The 25667-nt window shown below is 46.5% G+C and overlaps 1 protein-coding gene and 1 pseudogene across 1 annotated transcript in view; both read left to right on the top strand.

Moving 5' to 3' along the window:
• Positions 1 to 7214: 7214 nt before the first annotated feature.
• Positions 7215 to 25667, top strand: part of CACNG1 (calcium voltage-gated channel auxiliary subunit gamma 1) — a 119081-nt gene continuing 100628 nt past the window's right edge. The window contains exon 1 of the mRNA XM_085617270.1: positions 7215 to 7884. Coding sequence (XP_085473396.1) covers positions 7644 to 7884 — 241 coding nt within the window. The 5' untranslated portion in view covers positions 7215 to 7643. The remainder of the gene's footprint in view (positions 7885 to 25667) is intronic.
• LOC146810277 (small ribosomal subunit protein uS10m pseudogene) lies at positions 9319 to 9996 on the top strand (annotated as a pseudogene).

Below are 25667 nucleotides of genomic sequence, written 5' to 3'. Positions count from 1 at the left end.
TTCAACATACTGGAAGATTTGTGTTTGCTCTTCAACCAATATTCTTAAATGTTTTTTGTCTTCACTTTTTTAACAATGCTTTACAACTAAGAATTGGCAATCAAGAATTAGTATTTCATTTGCATTGTAAAGGTAGGGTCTACTGGCTTTGCCGGTGCCTGTTATGTTATTCTCTTTCAATAGTTCTTTTTTTTTGCAGCCTCTACTACTTGTCTATATTAGACTAGACCTAACACATACACCTTTTCTTCACAGGCATTTATATGCATTGCTATACCTTTAACATATAAATGTATTCATATTAGGGTTTGTAGTATAATTCTTCTTTTTATCCTTCCTATAAGAATGAATATTATTGCATTATTATTAACGTATCGTATTGATTTAAGCACTGAATTCCCAGGATCCTATTTTGTGAAAGGGGGCACATGGTGATCCCATCTCCCAGGGTTATTTTTAGGTCTCACCTAGGGAGCACGCATGCGCTGTCGCTCCGAGACATCAAGTAATCTGTATCAGACGTGAAACTCCGCCTATTGCCCGGGAATTTCTCCTGCTGCTTGCCATTAGTAAACACTGGCATTGCTTTTCTTAGAGGGCTTATTATTGGCTATAGTGCCGATGCATCACTTCCGTTTATTCCGGAAGCAGCACTGCCCAACTACAGTTTTCGTCCGCTCTTGTGGATAATGTATGTCAGAGGGGAACTTTATTTTTAAGGCCCCACTTGCATACATAATCAGCACGGAGCTCGTCACAATGCACTGTTAATTATACATAATCAGCACAGCACTCGTCATGAGCGCCCCGCTGTTAATGGCTTCAATGTTTTTTCCAAACCCGCTCTTTCCGCTGTCACTCCCCCTCCCTATTATTGCTTTCTATCCGTCACAGCCAGCAGGCACGAGATGCTCCTCCACAATGCTTTTTTCACCAGCTCGGCATGAAGAATGGCGGCGTGCCTTGCTGCTTTTTGTTGCGATCGCATGCTGTCTGGTCCGCTCTGGTATGCAGTGATAATACGTTTGAATCACCCCAAACGCGAGCATACCCCACTGACACTTGTTTTGCAAGCTCCTTTACGAGGTGCCTAAGTGTTCTGTCCAGAGCCGAGCAGCAGCAGCGGACTGCACTTGACAAATACTTGTCCCATGCTTTTTAAGCTGTAGCAAAGACTTGTGACACAAAGGTTACCTCTTAAGCTGGCTGGGTCACGACCCTGCAGCTAGAATCTCTCGGCCTGGCTCAGCGTGACACACCTGCAGGCCCGCCCTCTGTGTGAGGCTCCTTATTGAATGCAGGATTTGTAAAAAGTGTATTTAATTAATATGTGGAAGAATTTTCCCTACACCAGTGTATATTACTTTATTGAGAGTTGTTAAAAGTTTAAAAGGTTTTAAAAAGGCACTTTGTAATTTTCCTGTCTCCACCCGCCCTGATGACAGTGCAAGAAGGGGCCGGCTACAGCCAGGGCCCATGAGACCGAGCTGAAAGGACTGACCTTCTGCCTGCCCTATCGTAGTAGCACAGAGGTCAAAGCACCTTCCACTGGTACTGCTTAGAACTTCACATGTTTTAATATCGCTTTTAACTTTTACACGTGGGCCCTTTAATGTACTCAAAGCTGGGTTTCAGCTTACTGCCAGTATCCATGCCCTACATTTTAATGGCACGTTTTCGGACTTGCTATCCTTCTCTGGGAACCTAGCTTCAATAATAGTGAGATTCTGGCCTTTAGTCAGTAGACAGCCCTCAGTTAACTCGGAGGGACACAGGTGAGAGGCCACCAGAAAACTAGGGAGCCGAAGAAGGCACTATTTGGGCGCTTGAAGAATGTTGTAAATGACACTATTTATGTTGTGTAGTTAGTGCTTTTTTTCCCCCTGAGTTTTATAAGGCACGAATTTGACCCGAACGAGCACCAGTTACGTTACATAAGGATACATTCATTTTTTTGTTCGCCACAGGGAGATTAAGTGATTTGCCCAGAATCACAGGATGTTGAGCGTCTCTCCCGAGACTCGAACCTGGTTGCCCATATTTAAGATCAACTACTCTAGGCCACATCCTCAGCCTCTCTGCTTCCTTGTGCATCTGTTTTCCTTGCTACGTCACAGGCAGCGCACCATGCATACTACTGCCCAGACGCGGACAGTCCGGCACCATTGCTGATTTCGTCCCCTAGAGGAGAATAAACCAGTCCTTGGGCTCTGGATCCCGGAACACTCAGGTAGCCCTACCCTCCTTGGGCTGAGTGACACTGAAACCAGTGGGGGGTCCACGGCTGGGAATGCATTTTGTAGTTCAGGGGAAAGAGTGCAGAGTTGAGGAGGGCCCCCCTGTACCGTGTATTGTATTAACCGTTAGCGCAATGCCTTAAACCGGTGCAGCACCATGATCTTGTCTACAAGACAGATACAATATCCCAGAGTACAAAGGCATAGTAGATGTAACATCTTCAGTCTAGGTACAGAATTGAAATCCTTTAAAGCACTGGAATAACAGGACAGGTATGTTGTGAACACAGTGGCAAGGCCTGTTGAGACCTCTTCTATATCTTTTTTATTAGAAAGTGTGAAGAAACAGGCAGAAGTGTTAGTATCATGTCTGTCTCCTATCTAGGTGGACATGTTTTCATTGTTTTTGCTAGGGTCACTGCCATAACATCACAGATGCTTAAAGTAGAGGTTGATATGTTTTTATTGCTTTAGTTTTAGCAGAATATTATCTATACGTAAATCAAGATGATGCATTTATCGTCATACATGGTTAGTCTTGTGGATGCTTCAGAGACTGTAAATGCTGTGCTGTTTTATTTAATAAATATGAGATCTGGTCCCTTTAGCTCTGGGGCTTGGGGGCAATTGTGACAGGGATGTCCGGGCTAAGTGCAGCAATGAGAGCATCCACAGCAGTTCAGTCATGCATGCCAAGCCCTAAAACAATCAAGCTCACTGGTCTCACCCCCAGGAGATTAGTTACAACACTAACAAGCATTTGCAATGCAATAGGTCTCGCATTTACGCGGGTTTAAGCTATTGGCATTGTAAATGACAATGCCTTTTATTTATGTTTCAAAACGAAAACAAAAATAAAAGGCATTGTTATTTGCAATGTCAATAGCTCAAACTTGCGTAAATGCGAGACCTATTGCATTGCAAATGCTTGTTTATTAAGGGGGAAGGGGGGCACATAGCCTTGTTAGGCCCTGGGGACCCCATTCCCCAGGTCCAGTAATTAAAATTAGGGGGAGAGGAGCCAATTGTACTTTTGCAATCCCATACTCCAGAGTCAGGTGCATTTTTTAAGGGGAGGGGGCTGTGAGCAGGCAAGAGCATTTTGCTCTTACTTGCTCAAAGTGGAGCACAAATGCTTTTGAACACAGGGTGCTGCATGTTAACAGCTCTCTGTGTCATAGCAATGCTGGCTCCCGTAATAGGCAGGGAGCCGCCAGGGACCGTGGGGGCCTTGAGGATCCACCCGCGGTACCCAACACTAGAAAGAGGGTGCTCTGGGTGGGACCAGGGCACCTACACTAGAGGTCGGGTTCCAGGGGATGGGCCCCGGAGGGGGCCGTGCAGCGCCCTTCCCACTATTTATTTATTGAATTTTAAAAAGAGGCTGGGCCCAGGGGGATGGAGTCACGGTGTCTGAAATCGGCCCAGAGAAGGGGGCCACACGGCCTCACTCTCCTTTTCAAAATAGGCCTGGGCCCAAGGGATGGGATCCATGGGGCCAAAATTTGCCCAAGGAACAGGGGCCACACGGCCACCCCTCCCCGGTTAAATGAAAAATAAAAAAAGGACCAGCAAGTCACCGGAGGCCCTGCCCCCTTTTTCACCACTCTGCAAATACGCTACCTGGCGCACTGTTGGTTGGCTGCTGAGGTTCCTTGGGGGACAACAAGACCTCCTGCTGCCTCCAGAATATCCCACACAATGGGATTGCTGCGAGGTCTTCGGAGGCCACCCCCCCCCCCCTTTCTACACCACCCTGCAAATGCGCCTCCTGGTGCACAACTTGTTGGGGGATGAAGTCCCCTTGCCTCCTGAGGATCCTTGGGGGCCTGACACCCCTCCTGTTACCACTAGTAAGTCCCACACAGTGGGATTGCTGAGAGGTGGTGGGAGGCCATATCCCCTTTTTCCACCACTCTGCAAATGTGCCTCCTGGTGCACTGCTGGTTGAGGAATAAAGTACCCTTGCCTGCAGAATCCTTGGGGGGCAACTAACTCTTGTGTTTACTCCAGTAAGTCCCTCACTGCAGGATTGTTGAGAGCTCATCGGAAGCCAGCCACCTTTCCCCACCACTCTTCAAACACACTTCCTGGTGCACTGCTGGTTGGGAGATTAAGTTCCCTTGGATGCTGAGAATCCTTGGGGGCCAACAAGCCCTCCTGTTACCTCCAATAAGTCCCACAGAGCGCGATTGCTAACAGGACTTCAGAGGCCACGCCCCCTTTCTCCACCACTCTGCGAATGCACCTCCAGGAGCCCTGCTATTTGGGGGATGAAGCCCTCTTGGATGCTGAAGGTTCTTGGGGGCCAATAGCCTTCCTGTTACCTCCAGTAAGTCCGACACTGCAGGATTCCAGAGAGCTCGTCGGAGATGCCACCCCCTTTTTCCACCACTCTGTAAACGTGACTACTAGTTAATAAGAATAGAAATTCACTTTAAAAACTAAAGGTTACAGGAACATTATAGTTAGGAAATATATTTTGAAAAAACCTCAGAAATTCACTTAAAAAACAAAGGCTACAGGGTAATTATTGTAAGCAAATAGATTTTTTTTATTCAGTTTACAGGGATATTATAGTTAGGCTCAGATTTCACTCATACAAAACTAGTGAAATTTTGCAGTCATAGTTACCTGAGCTAACTATAACTTACACTCCCCAACGCACTTCTCATGACAGCACATATTACATCACTGATGATATGGTCAGTAACATCGATGATGACATCTCAAATGACATCACTGATGACATCATCCACAGAACCACTCACACACCTACTCACACCCCCATACAACCTCTCATATTCCCACTCACACATCTACACAACCACTCACATACTCGTTCACAGACCTATACCCATACTCACACACCCACTCATTCCTCCATAGAGCCATTCACACAACCACTCACTCGTACAGCCACTCACACAACAATTCACTCACCCATACAGCCACTCATACACCCAGTTACTCATCCATACAGCCAATCACATAACTACACACTCCCCCATACAGCTACTACACACCCTCCTACTTACCTATAAAGTCACTCTCACACCCACTCACTCACCTAATCAGTCTCTCAACACAGCCACTCACTCACCCATAGATGACCTCACACATTCACTCACACAACCACTTATATACTCATTCACACATCCATACAAGCACCCAAACATCCCCATACACACCGAAACAGCCATTCACATTGGCACTCATTCTCCGATACAGCCACTCACACACAAACTCACATAAGGAAACAATCACTCACTTACCCATACAGCCACTAACACACCCAGTCACTCACTCATACAGCCATTCAGACACCCACTCACTCATCCATACAGTCACTACACACCCACCCATAGAGTCACTTACACACCACTTACCCACCCATACAGCAACTGGCACGCCCACTCACTCACCAATGTAGCAACTCACACAGCATCTAACTCACCCGCACAGCTACTCACACACCCACTTATCCACCCATACAGCCACTTAGACACCCATAAACACAAGGATACTTAAAGTCACACAGCCACTTACATGCTATATATTACAAGTCGCATCATTCCTTAGTAATACACCTAGTATACTACTATAACTTTTGTAGTAACTTAGTATATCTGTTTAACAATCATAAACTCTTACAAAATACTTAATCTCACTGGATAGTGTCATCAGTGATGTCACTGGCCATGTCATGAGTGATGTAATATGTGAGGTCATAAGCAGTGCATTGCAGGGGTGTTATAATTAGCTCAGGTAACTATAGCTGCCGAATTTCACTGGTTTTGTACAAGTGAAATCTGAGCCTTGCTATAACGTCTCTGTAACCTTTGTTTTTTCAGTGAATTCGTAAGGCTTTTTAAATTCTATTTGCTAACTATAACGACCCTGTAACCTTTGTTTTTTTCAGTGAATTTTATATATATATACACACACACACACACACAGGGACTACCTTTAGAAAGTTAAGAAAATAATCTTCAAGTGCTGCAATTGCAACTGAGTTTGCAAGATACATTTCGAACTCGGGAATATTGAAATTTATCACAAGAGATTTTGCCTTGAAGAAGTGGTAAATACAAGCTGGAAAGCACTTTGACAAATGTTGTCAAACTGTGACATTGCTATTGAAATGACTATTAAGTCTGAAGTGAATTTGATCAAGAATTTGATCAAGACTAGAACAATACAATGTAGATGTATTCTCCTCGGAGGTGCCTCCAATTGTTCCTTTTTGGATTTATTTAGTGCACAGTAGGAGTTAGTAATGTTCCTTCAAAGAGTGCCCCTATAGCGCAAGAGTTATCTATTAAGATTATTTGATACAAACCAGCTTGGTGTGTCTTGTTGCCATTCGAACCCACTGCTGAGGTAAATAACAAGTGTTAAAGACTCGCTTACCAAATGCGGTTTGCGCCTATAACTCAGGTAGAGGGGCTTTAAATACTGTCCTATGGGCTGTTCAGGCTCAGCACCAAGAAGCCGCTCCCTCTCCTCACTGATGAAGGCAACATACAACAAGTAGCTATTACATAATGTTATGGTATGCTAATTGGGGTATGTCCTGCTAAGATCTTATGAAACGTGAATTCATGGAATAGCCCCTACTGAGGCACATGTGTAATACTATGTCTAAGGTAGACGCTGTTGGCACGTCAATAAAAACCTAGAGTTATGGTAGCAAACAATCCTACCCTACATTTTTCCAATCTTGGGTTGGACTCTGAACTGCTTTCAATTCGCCAAGCTACCCTGATGTCCCACCAGTGAAGCTGCTGCCTCCCCCGCCCTGGACCTGGAGGGGGAGTTAGGTGTGCCTGAGAGCTGGACTGCAGCCCTCCAAGATTACATCAGTGCATGATACACCCTCAGCTGTTGGTGGGCTTTGATAACACCGGTATGAGGGGGTACTATCACGTTACGCATTTCAGCATTACTATTAAACATGTTTACTGAAGGCGCCTTGTGATGATAAAGTCCTACGGCTGCGGGCACTTAATGTTCAGGTTCGTCAAACCTCAGCAAAGGTTGAGTCCAGTGGGATTTCGGAAATTCCCAAACAAACTCGGCGCAGTCACGGAGCTGTAACCTGAGCGTCGGCCACTGCTCCTTCGGCCTGTTGGGTGCATTAATAGATGGCGCACTCAGAAGAAGTGGGGTGGTAAAAAGGTCCCGATTTAGCTCGGCAGCTGGAGTGACGGCCGCGTCGCCCCCGGCCCTGCCCATGCCCGCGCCACCCGGCCTGACATTTCAAAGTCTCAGACCTGCCAAGGCTTGCTGAGGCTGAGAGAGGCCCACTTGAAGCAGCTCCTTGGGTCGAGGAAGGCACAGAGGGAGCGACGTGCGGCCGACACCAACCAGCCAGCTTTGGAACCACCTCCCGCCACAGGCACCATGATCGAGAGCAAAGTCGTCAAGATCCGCCTGACCTTCTGTGTCATCTTGGTGGGCATTTCCTTGATGCTGGCCGCGGTGGTCACCGACCACTGGGCCGTGCTGAGCCCGCGGATCGAGAAGTTTAATGCCACCTGCGACGCGGCCCACTTTGGACTGTGGCGCCTTTGCACCAAGAGGATTTACATGGAGGGGCCGGATCCCTCGAGCAAGGGGTGCGGGCCGCTGAGCCTGCCCGGAGGTGAGTCTTGTTACTGCAAACTTCTATAGAACCACCCGCACAGCTGCCAAACTAACACTTAGAGCAGGGAAGGCAAAACTACAAGTCCAGGAATGCAAAGCACTTTTAACTAAGAGGAAAAGACGGACGAAGTCATTCGTGACGTGGGCAACTTGTGTTAGGCACGGGACAAACCGGGTGCTTTCAAGCCTCATTTAAGCAGGTGAGAGCTGGGATAACGTCCTCTTCCCAAACCAGCACCCTACACAGTGTTGCGTGGTACCCATGCAGGCAAGTGCTTCGAAGCCCCACCCAGGGGTATCACGTGCTATATACGTGTTACAATGCAACACAATCAGCTAGCTTGCATATGCACATATTATCAGCCGTTTTTCTATCCTTACCCTCTGCAGAGAGGCTCCCAGAGGGGCCTTCCACAGTAGGAAGTATGATCTGGACAGGGGGCATTGTACGATGTTTGAAATAGTTTTACAAAAAGAAAGAAAATCAGGCATTTCATCTGGTGCTCGTGTAAAGCGCTCTGATCTTTGGGCCAAGTTCGTATTATATATAATTGCAGCTACAAATTAAAATGTATGTTTTGAAGACAAGTGTTTAAACTTTAAGAATATTGAACTGAACTGAAATATTTAAAGAAAAAAGTAGCCCTCCAATTCTTTGGTAGCCAGTCCACCAACCTGGAAAGTAGCTTTGTCAAAATTCAAGTTTGGAAGCAGTTTTTGTGAAGCAGACCTGCAGGTTCATCAGCATGTGGCTAATCGCATCACTCATCGCTGCAGAGGCGCAGAGACTTACTGGTCCCTCAGATCAGAGACTCCGTAACCCTCCAAACAGTCGATAGAGTTGGAGCAAGGGCAGTCACACTTCAAACCTAGCCAGAAGCACACGTCTGGAGATAAACTTTGCTGTTTTGCAACAACCTTTCCATAGGTGTTGATCTAGAAACAAACAAGGGTGTCATTTAATGTTCTCAACGGACAGATCAAGAGTTCAGGTGGCAAGGAGCATTCCTTGGCCACAGGCCACCACTTTTGAGTGCCATTCAGTTGGTAACAATAACACATTATTTACAGTAGCCTAGCCAGTGCCCTGGCGCAAGGAAGAGAATGCCCCCCCTGGCTGCCGTTTGGATTTTAAAATCCAGCAATACTCGGGGTTTGGTGGGCCCCTTGGTCCTCCAGACCCCGGTGCCACCGCACACGCTGCACCAGTGGAAGCTACGCCCCAGATCATTTAAACTGCTTCGAGCCAACACTGTGAAATAAAGCGCTGAATAAAACACATTGTCACTGTCCAGAAGCTACTGGAAGCTCTCCAGCTGCCTGTGAGTAGCTCTCCTGTGTGCAGCCCCGCCCACTGAATTAGAAGCTTTTTCTTGATTGGATAATATATGTATACCAAAATTTTAAAGTATGTATTAAGAATAAAAACACGTTTATTTTCAGAACTCTTAAGCTGATATCTGGAGAAGAATGGTTGAGTTTCTAATGCAACCCTTCCAGCCATTGAGATGGGCAACAATAAACATATGTCAGTGCCGAGCTTCCACTGCAGGCCAATGCGCGCTTTAAAATACAAATGCTATTCTGCTGGTTCTAATGCTGCAGTGTGTTCTTTTTGTCTAAATCCGCATTTGTTGCAAGAACAGTTCCGTAGTATCCATAGTGATTCTTCCAAATACAGTGGAAATCGTCTGATATCTAGTTCAGAAAAGATAGACACTTGATACAAGCAAATAAGCGTCTTAGTCGAAGGCCATGACAAAACTGTATTGGACAGCCATGAGTATTCTGCTGTGCTTGCAGCTAAGGAACTTGGCATCTCTATGGACAGGGTGTATGAACCACCACGGAAGACTGAACGACGAACTCTTTTAAAATCAATACACATTTTTTAAAAACAGTGTTCAGTATGAAATGAGGACCCATCATGGATGCATAGAGCTGAAGCATTTAACCGGAAGCACAGCTGACGTGTACTTGGAATATATCCACAGGAACATACCTGAAGGCGTTGTAAATAAAGATCACTTTAGAAAAGCTGCTGGAACACCTCAAGAAGCCAGTGTGGGACTCTGTCCCCCCACAGAAGAAAATGTCAATTACCCTTTGAGTAATGTGTATTCATTACTGCCAGTCAGGGAATAAAATGCACCAATGAGAAAAGGCCCAGACCAGGGAGGCGAAGCCGGGCTCAATAGAGGCCCGGGCTAAACGCCGTCCGGATGCGGGAGGCCATCTCCATCCTCCATCATAAGCATGCCGGCTAGTCCGGCGGGGGCTAGGATTGGCCCCCTTAGACAAAGGTAAGCCCCCCCCAATCAGGAGGCGAACGGGCGAGCGAGGGGGGGGATAAAAGGGGGCAGACGGCCCCAGGAACTCACACTCATCCCCCCCTCGGATAGGAGGAAGAAGAATCCCACCCACCCACACCTAAGAGGTGGGCGTCGCAGCCGCAGGGTAGAGGGGTAGCAGAGCAAACCCAGTAAAATTAGTGATAAAGAGAACTCTGTAGACGGTAGATGGAAGTCTCTCACAGTGTCCTTGGGATGCCGCACGGCAGGGGCACTAAGGGAGCCAAAGGGCAACATGCCACCAAAAAAGATTAGATGTAATGCTCCCGCAGGACCCTTGGGATGCCTCACGGCAGGGGCTTCAGAGGGGGCAAGGACCCAGCCGCAAGAAAGTAGTGTAGAGGCTCAAGAAAGTTCCTTGGGATGCCACACGGCAGGGACCTCTGGGAGAAGGGAGGGCCCACGAAAGGGTTCAGGGCGAGCGGGTCGGCACTTGCGGCCCGGACAGGTCCAAACGGACACCCTCCACATTGGTAGCAAGTTGAAGCCTAGACTGAATCAGAAGCCGAAAAGGGGTCCCTCCCCTCCCAGGTCATTGAGAAGGCTGGGTCCATAATGCAATAAAATGCTAAAGAATGAAATGTGTATAAAATCATGAACGTTTGAAATGTATATATTGATATTTGACGAATAAAAACTGCGACCTTTTCAGGCACCCAAGAATGTTGTCAATGGTGATTTAAGGTAGAAGCACACAGTTGGCGTCAAAGGGCAGGGGGAGCGGGGCCGGGAGACTCGCCGCCTGGAAGGGGTTTAAAAATAAAGGTAAAATACATATGCATGTTATATTTAAAGCTGATACTTGGTGCATTGTAGCTATGGCTTTTATGTATTACCTAGGAACAGGCATTTCAGAATGATAATGCCTGTTTTACATTACCGCTTGGCATCTCTGCCTGATGACCTGAGGTAATCACTGCTAGTAATCTTGCTAATATGGCGGCTGCTAATGCAATGTTGTCTAATGTGGTCACTATTACAACACTAATATTAGTATCTCAAGCTGATTTTCATTGCACATAAGTAGCTCTCATTAGAAAAAAAGGTTCGAGACCCCTGTTCAAGAGCTTCAGAACAGTGGTGGCCGGCACTGATCGGGGTGGCAGAGGGAAGGGGAAAAATAAAAAATTAAATAAAACTTACCTCCTGCCGCGTTGCCATGTCCACCTTGTTGCGTTTCTCAATGGACCCAGGAAGTACCCAAGCTCCCCTGAGTCGCGTTGTGATTGGTCGGAGCCCGGTAGAGTGCTGTAGTGTGGAATGGCGGGGTGTAGAGTGACATACAGTGGAGTGGAATAGAGTAGAGTGGCGTGGAGTGGTACGGTGTGGTGTAGAATGACAGAGTAGAGTGGCGTTCAGTGGAGTGCATAGAGTGCCGTAGAGTGGAGTGGCATAGACTGAAGTGGAGTAAAGTGGAGTGGCATAAAGTAGTGTAGAGTAGAGTGTGGTAGAGTAGCGTGGCATAGAGTCTGGTGGATTGGAGTAGAGTGGGGTAGAGCAGAGAGGCGTAGATAGAGTGGCGTAGAATAGAGTGGGATAGAGTGGATTGAAGTAGAATGGAAGTGATGTAGAGTAGAGTAGAGTGGCGTATAGTGGAGCAGAGTGGAATAGAGTGATGTGAATTGGCAGTGAATGGAGTGGAGTGGTGTAGAGTGGCATACAGTGGGGTGGAGTAGAGTAGAGTGGCGCAGAGTAGAGTGGGGTGGCGTAGTGTGGTGTAGCATTGAGCAGAGTAGCATGGCATAGAGTGAAGTGGCCTGGTGAAGAGTGGCATTGAGTAGAGTGGCATAGAGTAAAGTGGAGTGGAGTGGCATAGAGTGGAGTGGTGTGGTGTGGAGTGGCGTAGAGTAGAGTGGTGTGGAACAGAGTAACGCAGAGTGGAGTGCTGTAGAGTGGAGGGCTGTACAGTGAAGGGTCATAGAGTGGAGTTCATAGAGTGAAATGTCAGAGTGGAGCGGCGTAGAGTGGAGTGGCGTGGAGTGGTATAGAGTACAGTGGAGTGGCACAGAGTAAAATGAAGTGGCATAGGGTACAGTGGAGTGGCACAGAGTAAAATGGAGTGGCATAGAGTACAGTGGAGTGACATAGAGTGGATTTGTGTGGAGTGGGGTGTACTGGCCTAGAGTAGAGTGGCATGGAATGGCATAGAGTAGTGTGGTGTAGCGCAGAGTAGAAACGTGTAGAGTAGAGTGGAATGGCATGGTGTGGAGAGTCTTACAGTGAAGTGGTCTGGTGACGAGTGGCATAGAGTAGAGTTGATTGGCGTCGAGTGGCATTGTTTGGAGTGGACTGGCCGAGAGTGGTGCAGAGTGGAGTGGAGTGGCACAGGGTGGAGTGAAGTAGAGTGGTATTGTGTGGAATAGAGTGGCGTGGAGTAGTGTAGAATAGAGTGGCATACAGTAGGGTGGCATACAGTAGAAAGAAGTAGAGTGGCATAGTGTGGAGTAGACTATACAGTGAAGCAGAGTAGTATAGAGTGAGTAGAGTGGCCTGAAGAGGAGTGTAGTAGAGTGGCTTAAGGTAAGGTGACATACAGTGGTGGAGAGTTGAGTGGTGTATAGTAGCACTGTGTGAAGTGGAGTGGCATAGAGTAGAGTGGCGTAGAGTGGCCTAGAGTGGCATAGAGTAGTGTAGAGTAGAGTGGCATGGAGTAGAGTGGTATAGAGTGTGGTAGAATGACGTTGAGTTGAGTGGAGTAGAATGGAGAGGAGTGGCATAGAGTAGAGTGGCATGGCGTAGAGAGGAGTGGAATAGAGCAGAGTGGCAAAAGGGGGAGTGGAATAGAGTGGAGTGGTATAGAGTAGCGTGGAGTGGCATAGAAATGAAATGAAAAATGAAATGAAAAATGTTTTTGTATAGCGCATGGCTACCCGGAGGCATCCCAGCGCTGCGGAGGTGGATAGAGGAGCAGATGGGATTATGGGAATAGCCATGTCTTCAGATGTTTGCGGAATGTTAAGTGGTTAACTTCCTTGCAGATAAAGAGAGGAAGGGAGTTCCAGAGCTTAGAGGCGTTGTAGGAAAGAAGGCGGCCCCCTGTCCGAGCCTTCTTAATTCTGGGGACCTCGACCAGGTGGAGTTCATCTGAGCGGAGGCTTCTGGTGGCTTTGTATGGTTTGATAAGGTTTTTGATGATAGGCGGACCCTTGCCCTGAAGGTTTTTATGCACGATGCAGAGGGCCTTGAAGTGTATTCTCTCCTGTATCGGGAGCCAGTGGAGTTCTCTTAGGGCAGGCTTGGCTGAGCAGCGGTTGTTTGTGCCCGTGAGAAGTCTTGCTGCCAAATTTTGGACCACCTGTAGTTTAGAAATGACTGATTTGGGAGCACCCAGATAAAGGGCATTACCGTAGTCCAGCCTGGAGAGGATAAGCGCCTTAATCAGGAGCTTTCTAGAGTGGCAAGGTAGAAGAGGAAGTACTTTTTGTGCGGTTTGGAGCAGACCATAGCAGGTGGCGGCGGTTTTCCTGGCTTGGGTTCCAAAAGTGAGACCGTGGTCAAGCCAGATGCCCAGGCTCTTTGTCTCCTTTTTTGGCGTTGGAGCAGGCCCCATGCAAGTCGGCCACAGAGTGTTACAATTAAAAATTGCTTGGTTGCCCAACAGCATGAGCTCAGTTTTGTCACCGTTGAGTTTGAGGTGGGATGAGCTCATCCAGCTAGCGACTTCTTTGAGACAGGAGCACAGGTTCGTAGGGAACTGCTCTACCTGGTTTAATGCCACGAGAAGCTGGGTGTCATCCGCGTAAGTAGCTAGTTGGATTCTGAAAAGGGCTACTATCTCAGCTAGTGGGGACATGTACACGTTACAAAGTGTGGGGCTCAGAGACAAGCCCTGGGGAACCCCACATTGGAGCGGCACTGGTTGGGACCGGGTGTTGCCTTCGAATACCTGGAAGAATCTTTCTTCCAGGAACGATTTCAACCAGGACAGGGCCATGCCTGTCACTCCCACTTTTTTGAGACGCTGTACCAAGGTGCGGTGGTTCACCGTGTCAAAGGCTGCACTTAGGTCCAGGAGGATGATGGCTGAGGACCCTCCGGAGTCAAGAATCTTTCTAGAATCCTCCACCACCACCGCTATCAATGCAGTCTCAGTGCCCTGGCCAGGGCGGAAGCCAGTCTGGGAGGAGTGGAGCAGTTTAAAAGTTTCGAGGTGCGCAGAAAGTAGGCGATTGACATATTTTTCTACGACCTTGCTAATTCCAGGGAGTAAGGATATGGGGTGGTGATTGCCCATCTCCGTGGGATCTAAGTGAGGTTTTTTTAGTAGCGCCTTCACCATGGCATTCTTCCAGTCTTGGGGGACTATACCCGATGCTAGAGAGGCATTGATTAAGTTAGTGATGGGAGAGATGATGGTGGGTGTTGCCAACTTCAGGATGTTGGGGGGGGCAGGGTCAAGCGGAGAGCCGCTCTTGATCGAGTCTGGGATAGGAGAGAGAAGTTCCTCAGTGAGTGGAGCATATGATTCTAGGTGAAAGGTGTTATTCTGAGGTTCTAGTTTGTGGGGCTTGGGTGAGTGCTCATTGTTAGCGAGTGGGAGGAGATTAAGGATATTTTGGATTTTGGTGGAGAAAAAACCTGCTAAATCCTTGCATCGGTGGCCAGACGGGTCAGGGGCTGCGGGAAGTGGGGGGGTCGGGAACTTTCATGAGTTTTTTTGCGATCCAAAATCTTTCTCTGGAGGAGTCAGAGGAGGATAGGATTTTTTCCTCGTAATAGGCAGCCTGGGCTGCTTTTAGTGCTGCTTTGTAGGAGGCAATGGATGCTTTGTAGTCTGATTTTTTCTCGCTTGCAAAGTCTTTCCTCCATGCTCGTTCTAATCTTACACTGTTGTTTCAGTTTGCGAAGTTCAGGGATGAACCAGGGGGATTTATTTGGTCTGTTTTTTTTAGTACGGTTTTTCTGTTTAGTGAATTCTCAATCCACAAGGAGAACTTTCTGTTGGCTACTGAGGGGTCGGGGTCGGTTGTGGGTATGGTTAATTCCAATTCACGGGTCCAGTCCTCTACGATCAATTTGGGCCAACGGCGGGCTTGGATGCGTGACGCTAGCAAATGAGAACGTGGGGTGAATGGGTGCCATGAAAAAGGGACTAGGAAGTGGTCTGACCAAGGAAAGGGGATGGGCTCTTTCCCTTTTAATTCTGTTATACTTGAGAAAATAGGGTCAAGGAGATGACCTTTCATATGAGTGGCTTGCTGAATCTTTAGGTGTAACTGGTAGGCTGCGAGATCGTGGGCAAGGTCGCCAGCCACTTTGTCTAAGGGGTCATCAAAATGAAAATTAAAATCTCCAAGAAGGTTAAAATTGGGCGACGCACTGGCAAGATTTAGGACAGTTTCAAGTAGCGAGCTGCAGAATTGTCCCTGTGCTCCTGGGGGGTGGTAAAGGAGAATGCCAATAAAAGTAGGTGAGGGGGTGAAATCAATAGAAAATTGGGCATTTTCGGAGTCTAGGAGGGGGCTGTCCAAGATGCGGCAGATTAAATGGTCTTTGTAGACGATAGCGATCCCGCTGCCTTTACTACTTGTTCTATCTAAGCGCTGAATCAGGTAACCAGGAGGGAGCGCTTGAACAACGTCTGGGTCTGAACTTAGCGTTAACCAGGTCTCCATGAGGAACAGAACATCTAGTTCTGTATCTTGTAATAGTATTGAAATTTCCGCAGTGTGTTTTGGCATGGATCTGCAGTTCAGCAGAGCCATGTTGAACTGATTCCCTGCCGAGGGGTGGTGACTTGCCATTGAAGACAGTTCATATGGGCAGTGTAGACACTTGTCTTGCAATTTTTCAATGGAGATAGAGTGGGTGCAAAATGGGTTTGGGGCTTTCATAATTTGGAATAGTTTTTCCCTAGAGTATCGGAGGGGGGCTGAAGGGGTTGAGGCAGGGGTTCTGGGCCCTGGGCCTGGTCTGGCGCGGACAGGTGCAGACGGGCTTGCCTTAGGCGCGCCTTTTGGCATGCCAGCAGCGCGCCCACTGCGCGCGTCCGCTGTGCGTCGAGGCAGGCATTGGTGTTTATGCCGTCGCCGGTTAAGCAGCTAGACTGCTGACCGTCCCTGTGTGTATGTGGAATTACCAGCACTTCCGGTCTGCGTAACCCTTCCCTCCACTCAACCGAAACAATCCGTGGTGGACCGGGGAAGACGCCGAGATGACCTGGTGCGAGTGCGGAATAGAAATGTGCAAATATGCAAGACTGCTCAGGTAATTTTCTGAAGTATTTACAACATAAAAACGGGTCAGTTATAAAACGAGGCGATTATAAGAAGGAGCAAGTTTTAAAATCAAATTTTAAAAGTTTTAAGAAAATGAATTCGAACAAAGAATGTCACAGGTGTTTAGAAACATACAGTTCAGAAAAAAATACAGTGCCTCTAGAAAAGTTGGGAGTCCTTTACCAGGCGCTCCATTCACTTAGTCTGAGTACAAAGTCTGGTATCTTCTAGCGCGTCCGCTGTGCGTCGAGGCAGGCATTGGTTTTTATGCCGTCGCCGGTTAAGCAGCTAGACTGCTGAACGTCCCTGTGTGTATGTGTAATTAACAGCACTTCCGGTCTGCGTAACCCTTCCCTCCACTCAACCGGAACAATCCGTGGTGGACCGGGTAAGACGCTGAGATGAACTGGTGCGAGTGCGGAATAGAAATGTGCAAATATGCAAGAGTGCTCAGGTAATTTCTGAAGTGTGAAAGCTAAGCAATCAAAAGAGTGCAAAAGACAGTGAGACCTAAAACAACTGTTGGTATGCAGTGGGTGGGCTGTAAGCCCATTGAAACGAAAACATTACATCTCACAGCACAGTGCATGCACTGTGTATACAAGACCTAAAAAGTAGTGCCTCAGAAGCGAGAGTGGAAGCAAAGAAGGCAGCTAATCAGAGAGAAGATGAAGAGACTATGCGGCAGGGAAGGGACAGACAGCAATGTCAAATATAACTATTAAAGTAAGACAGGTAGTTTTTGTGCTGATTGGAGTGAATAATAAAAAGGGGTTTTCTTTTGGGATAATTGAGCGAGCAACTGCTCCCTCATGCAGCTGGGAAAGATTTGCACATACTGTACTCTGGGTGCCACACATCGTCACAGAAACTAAACACCACCGCCGAGCTCTGCATTAAATAATTGTCGCTGGGATACAAGCTCAATAGAGCTGGGGTAGCAGCCATGAGTTGTCTGGCATCTGCTTCAGACTCCACAACGCCGCCTGTAATGTGGGCGAACTGGCCAGTGAGGAGATGCCTGACAGGCCTGCTTCCCACTGTCCCTAGCTGAAGTGGCTTACCTTCAGGAAGGGTGGGTTTGGAATGTGACACCCCCCAAATAAATGCATTTGCTTCTTCGTAGTTTGGTCTGGGGGTCCCGAGTCAGGTTTGCTATCTCTGCATTGGTTTTCCTGAGCCAAGAATGAAAGACAACGCGGTGACCGTTTATGAAAATAGTAGAGAGAGACAGAGGTACCTATCTGGTGGCTGTGTTTTAAAATGTGAACCTAGATAAGCTGGAATCAATATCAGCATCCCTGCCTGTCAAAATAGTGTGACACTAGTCAAATATTTTATTTCAGAGCTTCCTTTTTAGGTCTCGGCTGCGAAGGCTGCGCTTGCGCAGTCTAGCTCCGAGATTTAATGACTTGGAGAAGAGGGGCTTGAACCCGCCCCTCTTCTCCCCTGTTCTCCATTGGCTGGCCTCTTGAATGCTGGCCAGCCATTGGAGAAGAGGTCAGTCATTCTGATTAGGCCCCGTCCTTTTCGGATCGGGGGCGTGTTTTTTGCAAGAAGTCTCATTCTCTCCTCCAGCCAATGGCTGGAGGAGAGAAAAGACAAACACGCCCCCGAATCCGAAAATGCCGCTGCCTTTCTCCGAGGCATTTCTGCTCTGCCTCAGAGAAAGGCGGTGGTGTCTTCCGGTGCCCATAATCCGTAATGTCCAGGGACATCGGACAGTTTCTGTCTTGTATGGTGCCGCCTCGGTTGTGTGCCATTATTCTGTGGTAAACAGTATCTTCTGCCGCTTGTTTTCTTCACCCTGCTAGACATTCAGCACCAGCACGCACGTTTTGCAGCGTCTCCAGGTTTGCTACTGTTTACAGCACGACGTCAAGGGAGAGTTCTATATATGTGGCAAGAGCTTCACCGGCTGTCCGCAGCAGAATCTTCTCAACTTTTCGTTCCCGGGAGGTAAATTGCGCGCTTCTTCCAAGCCAACTTGGCCAACCTCCTTTGCGATAGAAATGGAAGAACAAACGTGCAGAAGAAACACTTTAGTTGGGTCTCCCCGAGGCAGGTAACACACCCACAAGTGATTCTGGCGGCCATCTTGAAATATAGTTGTTTATTAAGGAGATCGACAGTGTAATCAACGTGATAGTCTGGTGCATGCCAGCTGAAATACTTTATTGGCTACGTCCAGCATACTACTGTAAACGAACATTCTAGTATTCGAAGCGTGCTTCACACATCCAACAAAAAATAAGTTTAGAGTGTTTCTAAAGACGGACTTTTGCTGAGGGCCAGAAGACACGACATTGCGTTTCCGCATACACTCTGTCATTATAGCCTCTATTTGTCTTATTTTGTTTGCTTTCTAGAAATTCAGCACAAAAGCAGACATCGCCATCACTTTATCCAGTTTCTGCAAGGCACCCACCAAACGACGGCGACGGTTAAATGAGTATTTTCGTCATGAGCCTTTACTATCCCAGCAAGGCGGCTCTATGACCGGAAGTAAAATACTCACTTCCGACTAGTTACTCGCTCTTTACTCTTTGGGGATGGCTAAAGGGAGCGTGGCTGCGGCCACGGCTCCGACTGGATTTCTGGGGCTGAAAATCGGCGCTGAGCACCGAGTGCCCGGGGCGAAAAGAAAGCGGTTAAATCGAAACAAGAAGAAGACCTGGAAGCGGCACATTGATGCACGAGATGTCGAAGAGTTTCTGCAGGATGTGCGTATGCAAGAGCGCACTCAGGGGTGAGTCTCTTCCAAGTGATCTGCTCTCTGAAAAGTAGACATTTTTTTTTAGAGTCGGACCACCAGAAAGACCCATTCTTTGCAGAGTCCTCTGATTAAAAAACAAGCATTTACAATGCAACGGTCTCGGCATTGTTAAAGTTAGAGCTATTGGCATTGCTCATGACAATGCCATTTCTTTAAATGTTTTAAAAACAAAAACATAAACAAAAATAATGTCATGAGCAATGCCAATAGCTCTAACTTTACCAATGCCGAGACCATTGCATTGTAAATGCTTGTTCTTTATTGTCACATATGAGCGCACTGCTAAATCTTGAGTTCGTGATCCACTTATAATTGATTTACTAGACTGCAGTGTGATGCTGCTCCATCCGGTGTAAAAATCTAGGCCAGGCTCACAGTTTGACTACTGACTTGCAGCTTAGTTCACTAATGGCATTGGAATTCGGTGGGTGAGCCATGAATGTTAATAAAAACGATCTATTTAAAAAAATGTTTGTCAATACAGTGATATAATCTGATGTACTAAGTTGAAACACTTCTGCATGTTAAAAAAATTAATGTACATTTTTTTTGAAGATATTGTATCGTATTTTACATGACGTTTGTTGCGCTACATACATGCTAAAAGTTTTTATGATGCAGTTCGTGCACGGACTCTTGGAGCAATGCCAGACTCATGCCTTAGCCCACCCTAGTTATTAATTTGCTCATGCAACCTCCTCTATTTGCAACTTGGACTTAGTACATTGGGCCATCAGCCACTTGATAAAATGATTTGCAAAAGGCAAGGGCAAGAAATATTGAGCCCTGCCCACATGCATTGGTTTGGCAACTCTACCATCAAGGCTTCTTGTAGCAGCCACCGGGAACAGTGTGTGCAGTGAGAATACATTCAAATTCAGTGATCCCAGTACAAGTACTCCAGGCCTTTGTGTTGTACGTGACTATAGTCATAAGTTCCCAGAAAGAACTACCCAGCATAGGTGGGAAAGGTAGAGGTATAGCTTCAGCTGGGATGATTGGTGTGACACAGCTCTCAAATGCATTCTTTGTTTAGCAGTTGAGTCTAGGGGTCCTAGGTCAGGTCTGCAATGCCTGTGTCTGTTTACTCGTCATTCTTATTTCGCTAAGAGGGTTTAACTTGTTCTTTTTTCGGGATCAGTATCTTAAATGTATATAGTGACCTGTTTACCAAAAAAGAAGTAAATCTGCACATAAAAGTACTCTTGGATTAGGTGCAAATGTACTTCTTTTTTGAATTCACAAAAATTGATAATAGAATACTTGGAAAGCTGAGCCAGTCTCAACTTTCCAGACATACTAATGGCAATCAAACACCCAAAAGTGATGGGATGAATGCCTGCAGATACTCTAACCAGTGACAATCGCTCAGGATTTTCTTCCAACTTATCGTTTTTTGCCCACTGTGCCACTCTAGACAGAGTCCACCTAATGCAAATCTGAACTGACCATGTTCCTCATGGGACCTACCCATACATACCTTGGTCATCTCATCCCTCCACCCTACGGCACACTGTTTTTTTGTTCGGACATTTGAGATTCACACCCCCCAAATCCCACTGTCTAAGCTAGGCCCCTGCCTAGCAACTTTTCAGAGGCACAAAACCGCCTCGAGTTCTCCAGTTCCTCCTCAGATCAAATTGCTTCTCCCCAAAAGCTTCTCGGTAGAAAGTACTACTTTAAATAGGTATTATTTTTAATGCAAATTTCTCAGCAAGATTCAGAATCTTTCCAAGTTTAGTTTTCCAGTGGCTTTATTTTGTAAAACGACTTTATGGCTAGGATGGTGAAATTAATAGCTTAGATAGCCCATGGACTGGATCCGGGTACATTATATACCCCTTAGTTCAAGATTTATTTCCAATTTGAGGACACACATGGCCCACACCATATCCTTTAGACAGCCATGACACACTTAGATACACTGCTTTAATGATGGAAGTTAAATTAAGCATATTTTAAGTTGTTTGGCTTTAGAAGTTGACAACGTTATTGGATTTTGACCCCACCAAGTCCAACAGGCCTAAGGCCAGCTAGACAAGAAATGTGGCATGCTTCTGACATTGAGGCGTATGTTCGAGATATATGTGAGTAACTCTTTTCCAGCCCTGCAAGTCCCTCATAGACATTCTTGTCTGTGAAGAAAAGTGCCCATCAGGTGGTCCGTCTGTCCCCATTTAGTTCCCCCAAGGTCCAACTTTCCTGTGGAGTGCCCCAAGGATATTCTCTGCCTCCTCACCTTTTCAATCTATACATGCGCTCTCTTGTACACTTTCTGGTAAAGATGAAGGTTAAGATCTACAACTATACAGATGAAATGCAAATGCTCTTTGCTATCGATAACTAACCGTAATCTAAAGCTACTTTTCCAAATACACTGCCATTCATCCAGGACATTACCAACACCAAGCTCGACTTGTGGAGCCCTAGTTTCTGGCCAGCAGCAATGGGAACTTCTCCCCAGCTCAAGAGCCCAGTGAATTACCTCGGGGTTTCATTGACAATAACTTCTCCACAATACCCCAAGTAGGGACTGTTATATCACCCTGCTTCCTGCAATTGCGAAAAAACTGGAAAATATGTACATTTCTTACCTTCATAGCCCTCATCCAGATAATCATTAGTTATCTCTAGGATACATTACGCAAATTCTCTTTACCTGGGCCTCCCTGGGGGTTTCAATTGCAGGCTACAACTGGAACAAAACCAGGCAGCCAGGCTGATCTATCATAAACCTAGAAAATGTCATATTACTCCCCCCCCCCCGATGAGGGAACTCCACTGGCTGCCGGTGAAACAGAAAACAGTTTTCAAGACCGTATACATATTTTCTAAATCCTGTTATGGCAACAGCCCACCATTCATCTCTGCACCTGCAACCTAAGATCCTCTCATTTGAATCTTCTTACCATTCCCTACTTCAAAAGTCATTGGCTCTAGATTTTCCGTACTCGCCCCCCGAATATGAAACTCTTTGCCGTTAGAAATTAGGATGACCCCTTGCTATATCAGATTTATACAGCTCTTAAAAACATGGCTCTTTAAACAGGCATACAACTGAAATTGCGGGCAGTGTATGGTGGTTCCGTTATTCCAGCACCAAGAGACCGTCTGGTGTATGCCCCCTCTATAAATTATTATAACATTATAACATAACAACATCTATTACAGATATCTTAGGTGTGTAAAGTGCAACTTACGAGTTAGCTTATCCTGCTTTAGGCGGCATTTCGTTTCTCCTGAGATGAGTGAGAGAGACACTGACAGTTCTCGGCACAGTTCAAGAGCAGTAGCTGAATATTTCTACGATTCTAGCAGATTTTGTCTTCTTGACTTTTCCATCCTGAGAAAGACAATCTAACTTCTGCCTGTCCATTAGGGTGACCAACCGTCCGTAAATTTCACGGACCGTCCGTAATTTGGATCTCACGTCCATTGTTTGTGGCGATCCCTTTTACGGACACCTTTTGTCTGTAATTTTGGGCATTGGGGAACATCACTGTTCCCCTGCCAGAAGCCTCAGCTCCCTGATGGGGCCACCTCGCACTCCTCTGAGCACAAGAGCAGCCCCATCCCTCCCATTGTCATTCTGTCTGTGGCGGATTGCCACATACAGAATGACAATGGGCCAGTCTGGGCTCTTACTGCATGTGTTGGGCCTCCTCCTGCCTCGGTCTAGGGCAGGGCATTCAGTCAGGAGGAAGAAATTAACAAAAACACCCATGCTGCTAGGTGAGAATCCAGTTCATGAAAAGGTGATGAAACAAGTTTTTAAAAAAGGGTTGTGGGTCTTTCACTGTCTCATCATTTTAAAACTGATGCATTTTCAATATTATATACAACAAAGCCATGGTTGCTGCTTTTTTATTTTATGCAGCTAGCAACCATTGACAAAGCAAATAGTTCTGGCTTGTAGGTGTAACACTACTTGTCTTGTTATATATCTGGCTGCAATGACAGAAGCAGCAAATTACCAGTCGGGCGTCACACTATGCTAAGCACAGATTTTTCGCTTAGGTGTTTTAAGCCAAACCCTTAATTACATCGAACACCCCCTTTGGAGAGTCCCCCCAGTTTTTTCATCCCACTTAAAGCCCTGGAAACAACACCATGTCACAGTGGCACTGGGCATCATGCATGACTCCTGACTTCCACTTTTTCGGATTGCCTATGTACAGGCGCATAGTGAGTCTTACCCCGCCCCACCCCTTGCTTTAGGACCTACAGCAGGGGTGATGTCATTGATGGGCCTCTTCTGTCTGCAACTCAGCAGACAAAGGCTCAGCTCATAATTAATGTGAAAATGTGTGTAAGTGAAGGGATGGGTGGATGGCTGGATGGATTAGTGAAAGGGTGAATGGATGAATGAAAGGGTGAATGGATGGATAATGAGAGAAAGGATGGATGAGTGAGTGGAAGGATGGGTGAGAGAAAAGGTAAATACACAGATGTACGGGTGGAAGGGTAGATGGATGGGTTAAAGGATGGATGGATGAGTGAAAGGATGGATGATGAGTGAAAGGGTGGATGACAGGTGAGTTAATGGGTGGATGGAGAAGTGAACTGATGGATGGATTGATGAATTGGTAAGTGAAAGGGGGAATTGATGGATGAGTGAAAGGGTGGATGTAAGGCTGGATGAGGCAGTGAAAGGGAGGGTGGATGGACAGAAGGGTGGATAGATGAGTGAAGAAGTGAAAGGGTGGATGGATTAGAGAAAGGATGGATGGATGAGTGAAGGAGTGGAAGGGTAGATGGATGAGAGAAAGGATGGATGGATGAGTGAAAGGATGGATGAGTGATAGGGTCAATGGATGAATTAATGAATGGATGAGTAGATGGATGGTTCGATGGAAGGATGGATGGCTAAATGAAAGGTGGATGGAGAGAGAAAGGGAGGATGGATGGATGACTGAAAGGGTGAATGGGTGGAAGGATGAGTGACTGGATGGATGAGTAAGTGAAAGGGTGGCTGGATGGGTGAAAGGGTAGACGGCTGGATGGATGAGTAAATGGATGGAGGGATGTATGATTGAAAGGGTGGATGGAGGGATGAATGAGTGGAATGATGGATGGATGGAAGAATAGATGATGGACAGGTTTGCAAATGGTTGAATATATGGATGGGCACACAGATGGAAGGACAGAATGAATGGTGAAAGACTGAATGATGGATGAAAGAATGATTACACCTTATTACCCCCATTATCTTAAGTACATTTCCTATAGATTGACTTTCACATTTATATGAGTCATTGTCTCTATATAATATGTGTGTGATGTAACCCACTCCAACACCCTGTCCTTCTTACTTGGGTTGAGTAGCACTATAAAATAAATAAAATACACACGAGAAAGGGTCTATGTGAAGAGGAGGGTCACCATTAGAGGGTGGTAGCAAGGCTGGACTGGCCGGACCGGGCATCTGGCATTTCCCTGGGAGGCTGCAAAGGTGGGGGGAGAGGCGGTTATGTTACCACAAAAAGACCTGCACATTTGCTCAAAGCTGCGTGCATACTGAAAAACCCTGAAGTGCACAATTGTCTCAACCTAATATAAACTTCTTTTCACTTGTACTTAAGTGGTTGTCTATTTACTTACTTATACACTATTGCGCCACCTATTCTGATGTGTCTGTAAAACGTACCTTTTGTCCTGAATTTTGACCTCCTGTCCTTCATTTTTGTCCTGAATTTTGACCCTTTGTCCTGAATCTTTATACTCACCGTCCTGAATTTGCACCCATGCCAGTTGGTCACCCTACTGTCCTTGCCATGCTGTAGACATGGACCAGTACAGCAGACGCAGCTTTTAAACTTGTAGTAGTTTTTAAGTTGGGGCTTTTGCGTCCTTACTCGGAGTAGGAAATGAGAAATTGCTGGTCCCAATAAGCAGAGTGCTCCTAGCTGAAAACTCGAGGTTTGTGAAGGTGTCACTCTGAGCAGCTATGGTGGTTGTGTGTCCACAGATGCCTTGCGAGGGCGGGCATTGAGACACCACTTCCCACCTCTTGTTCCATGAAAATCTTACACTTTCACAACAACCCTAGGGGCCTGCGCATCTTTTCTATCCCCGGGCCACTGCCTACACTTCAAATGTAAAGGCCGGCTGTTCATTTAACTTAAAAACTCAACACACATAAGTAGCCCCGATATAGCACTCTGGCCCAGTTCAGTGTGTGTATTCAATTTATGTTTTTTAATACTTTTACGGTGAGTTGTTGCTGTTGTGTCGTTGCTGGTGGGCTGGGGAAGTTGTCTATTTCGCATTTGCAAAGTTCAATCTAATGCGTGTTGAAAGTCTGACTTTGATTTTTTTTTATCGTGTACTTTTTTGAAATACATCTCTCGACTATCAAGTAATGTCCACTTAATTGTTTCACATTGTCCTTTTTTGTTTTGCACAATGCACTTTTAGCTTAGTAGTGAAATATGAA

Source organism: Triturus cristatus, chromosome 7, assembly GCF_964204655.1.
Source record: "Triturus cristatus chromosome 7, aTriCri1.1, whole genome shotgun sequence".
Lineage (NCBI taxonomy): Eukaryota > Metazoa > Chordata > Amphibia > Caudata > Salamandridae > Triturus > Triturus cristatus.
This window is presented reverse-complemented; position numbering and strand designations above follow the sequence as displayed.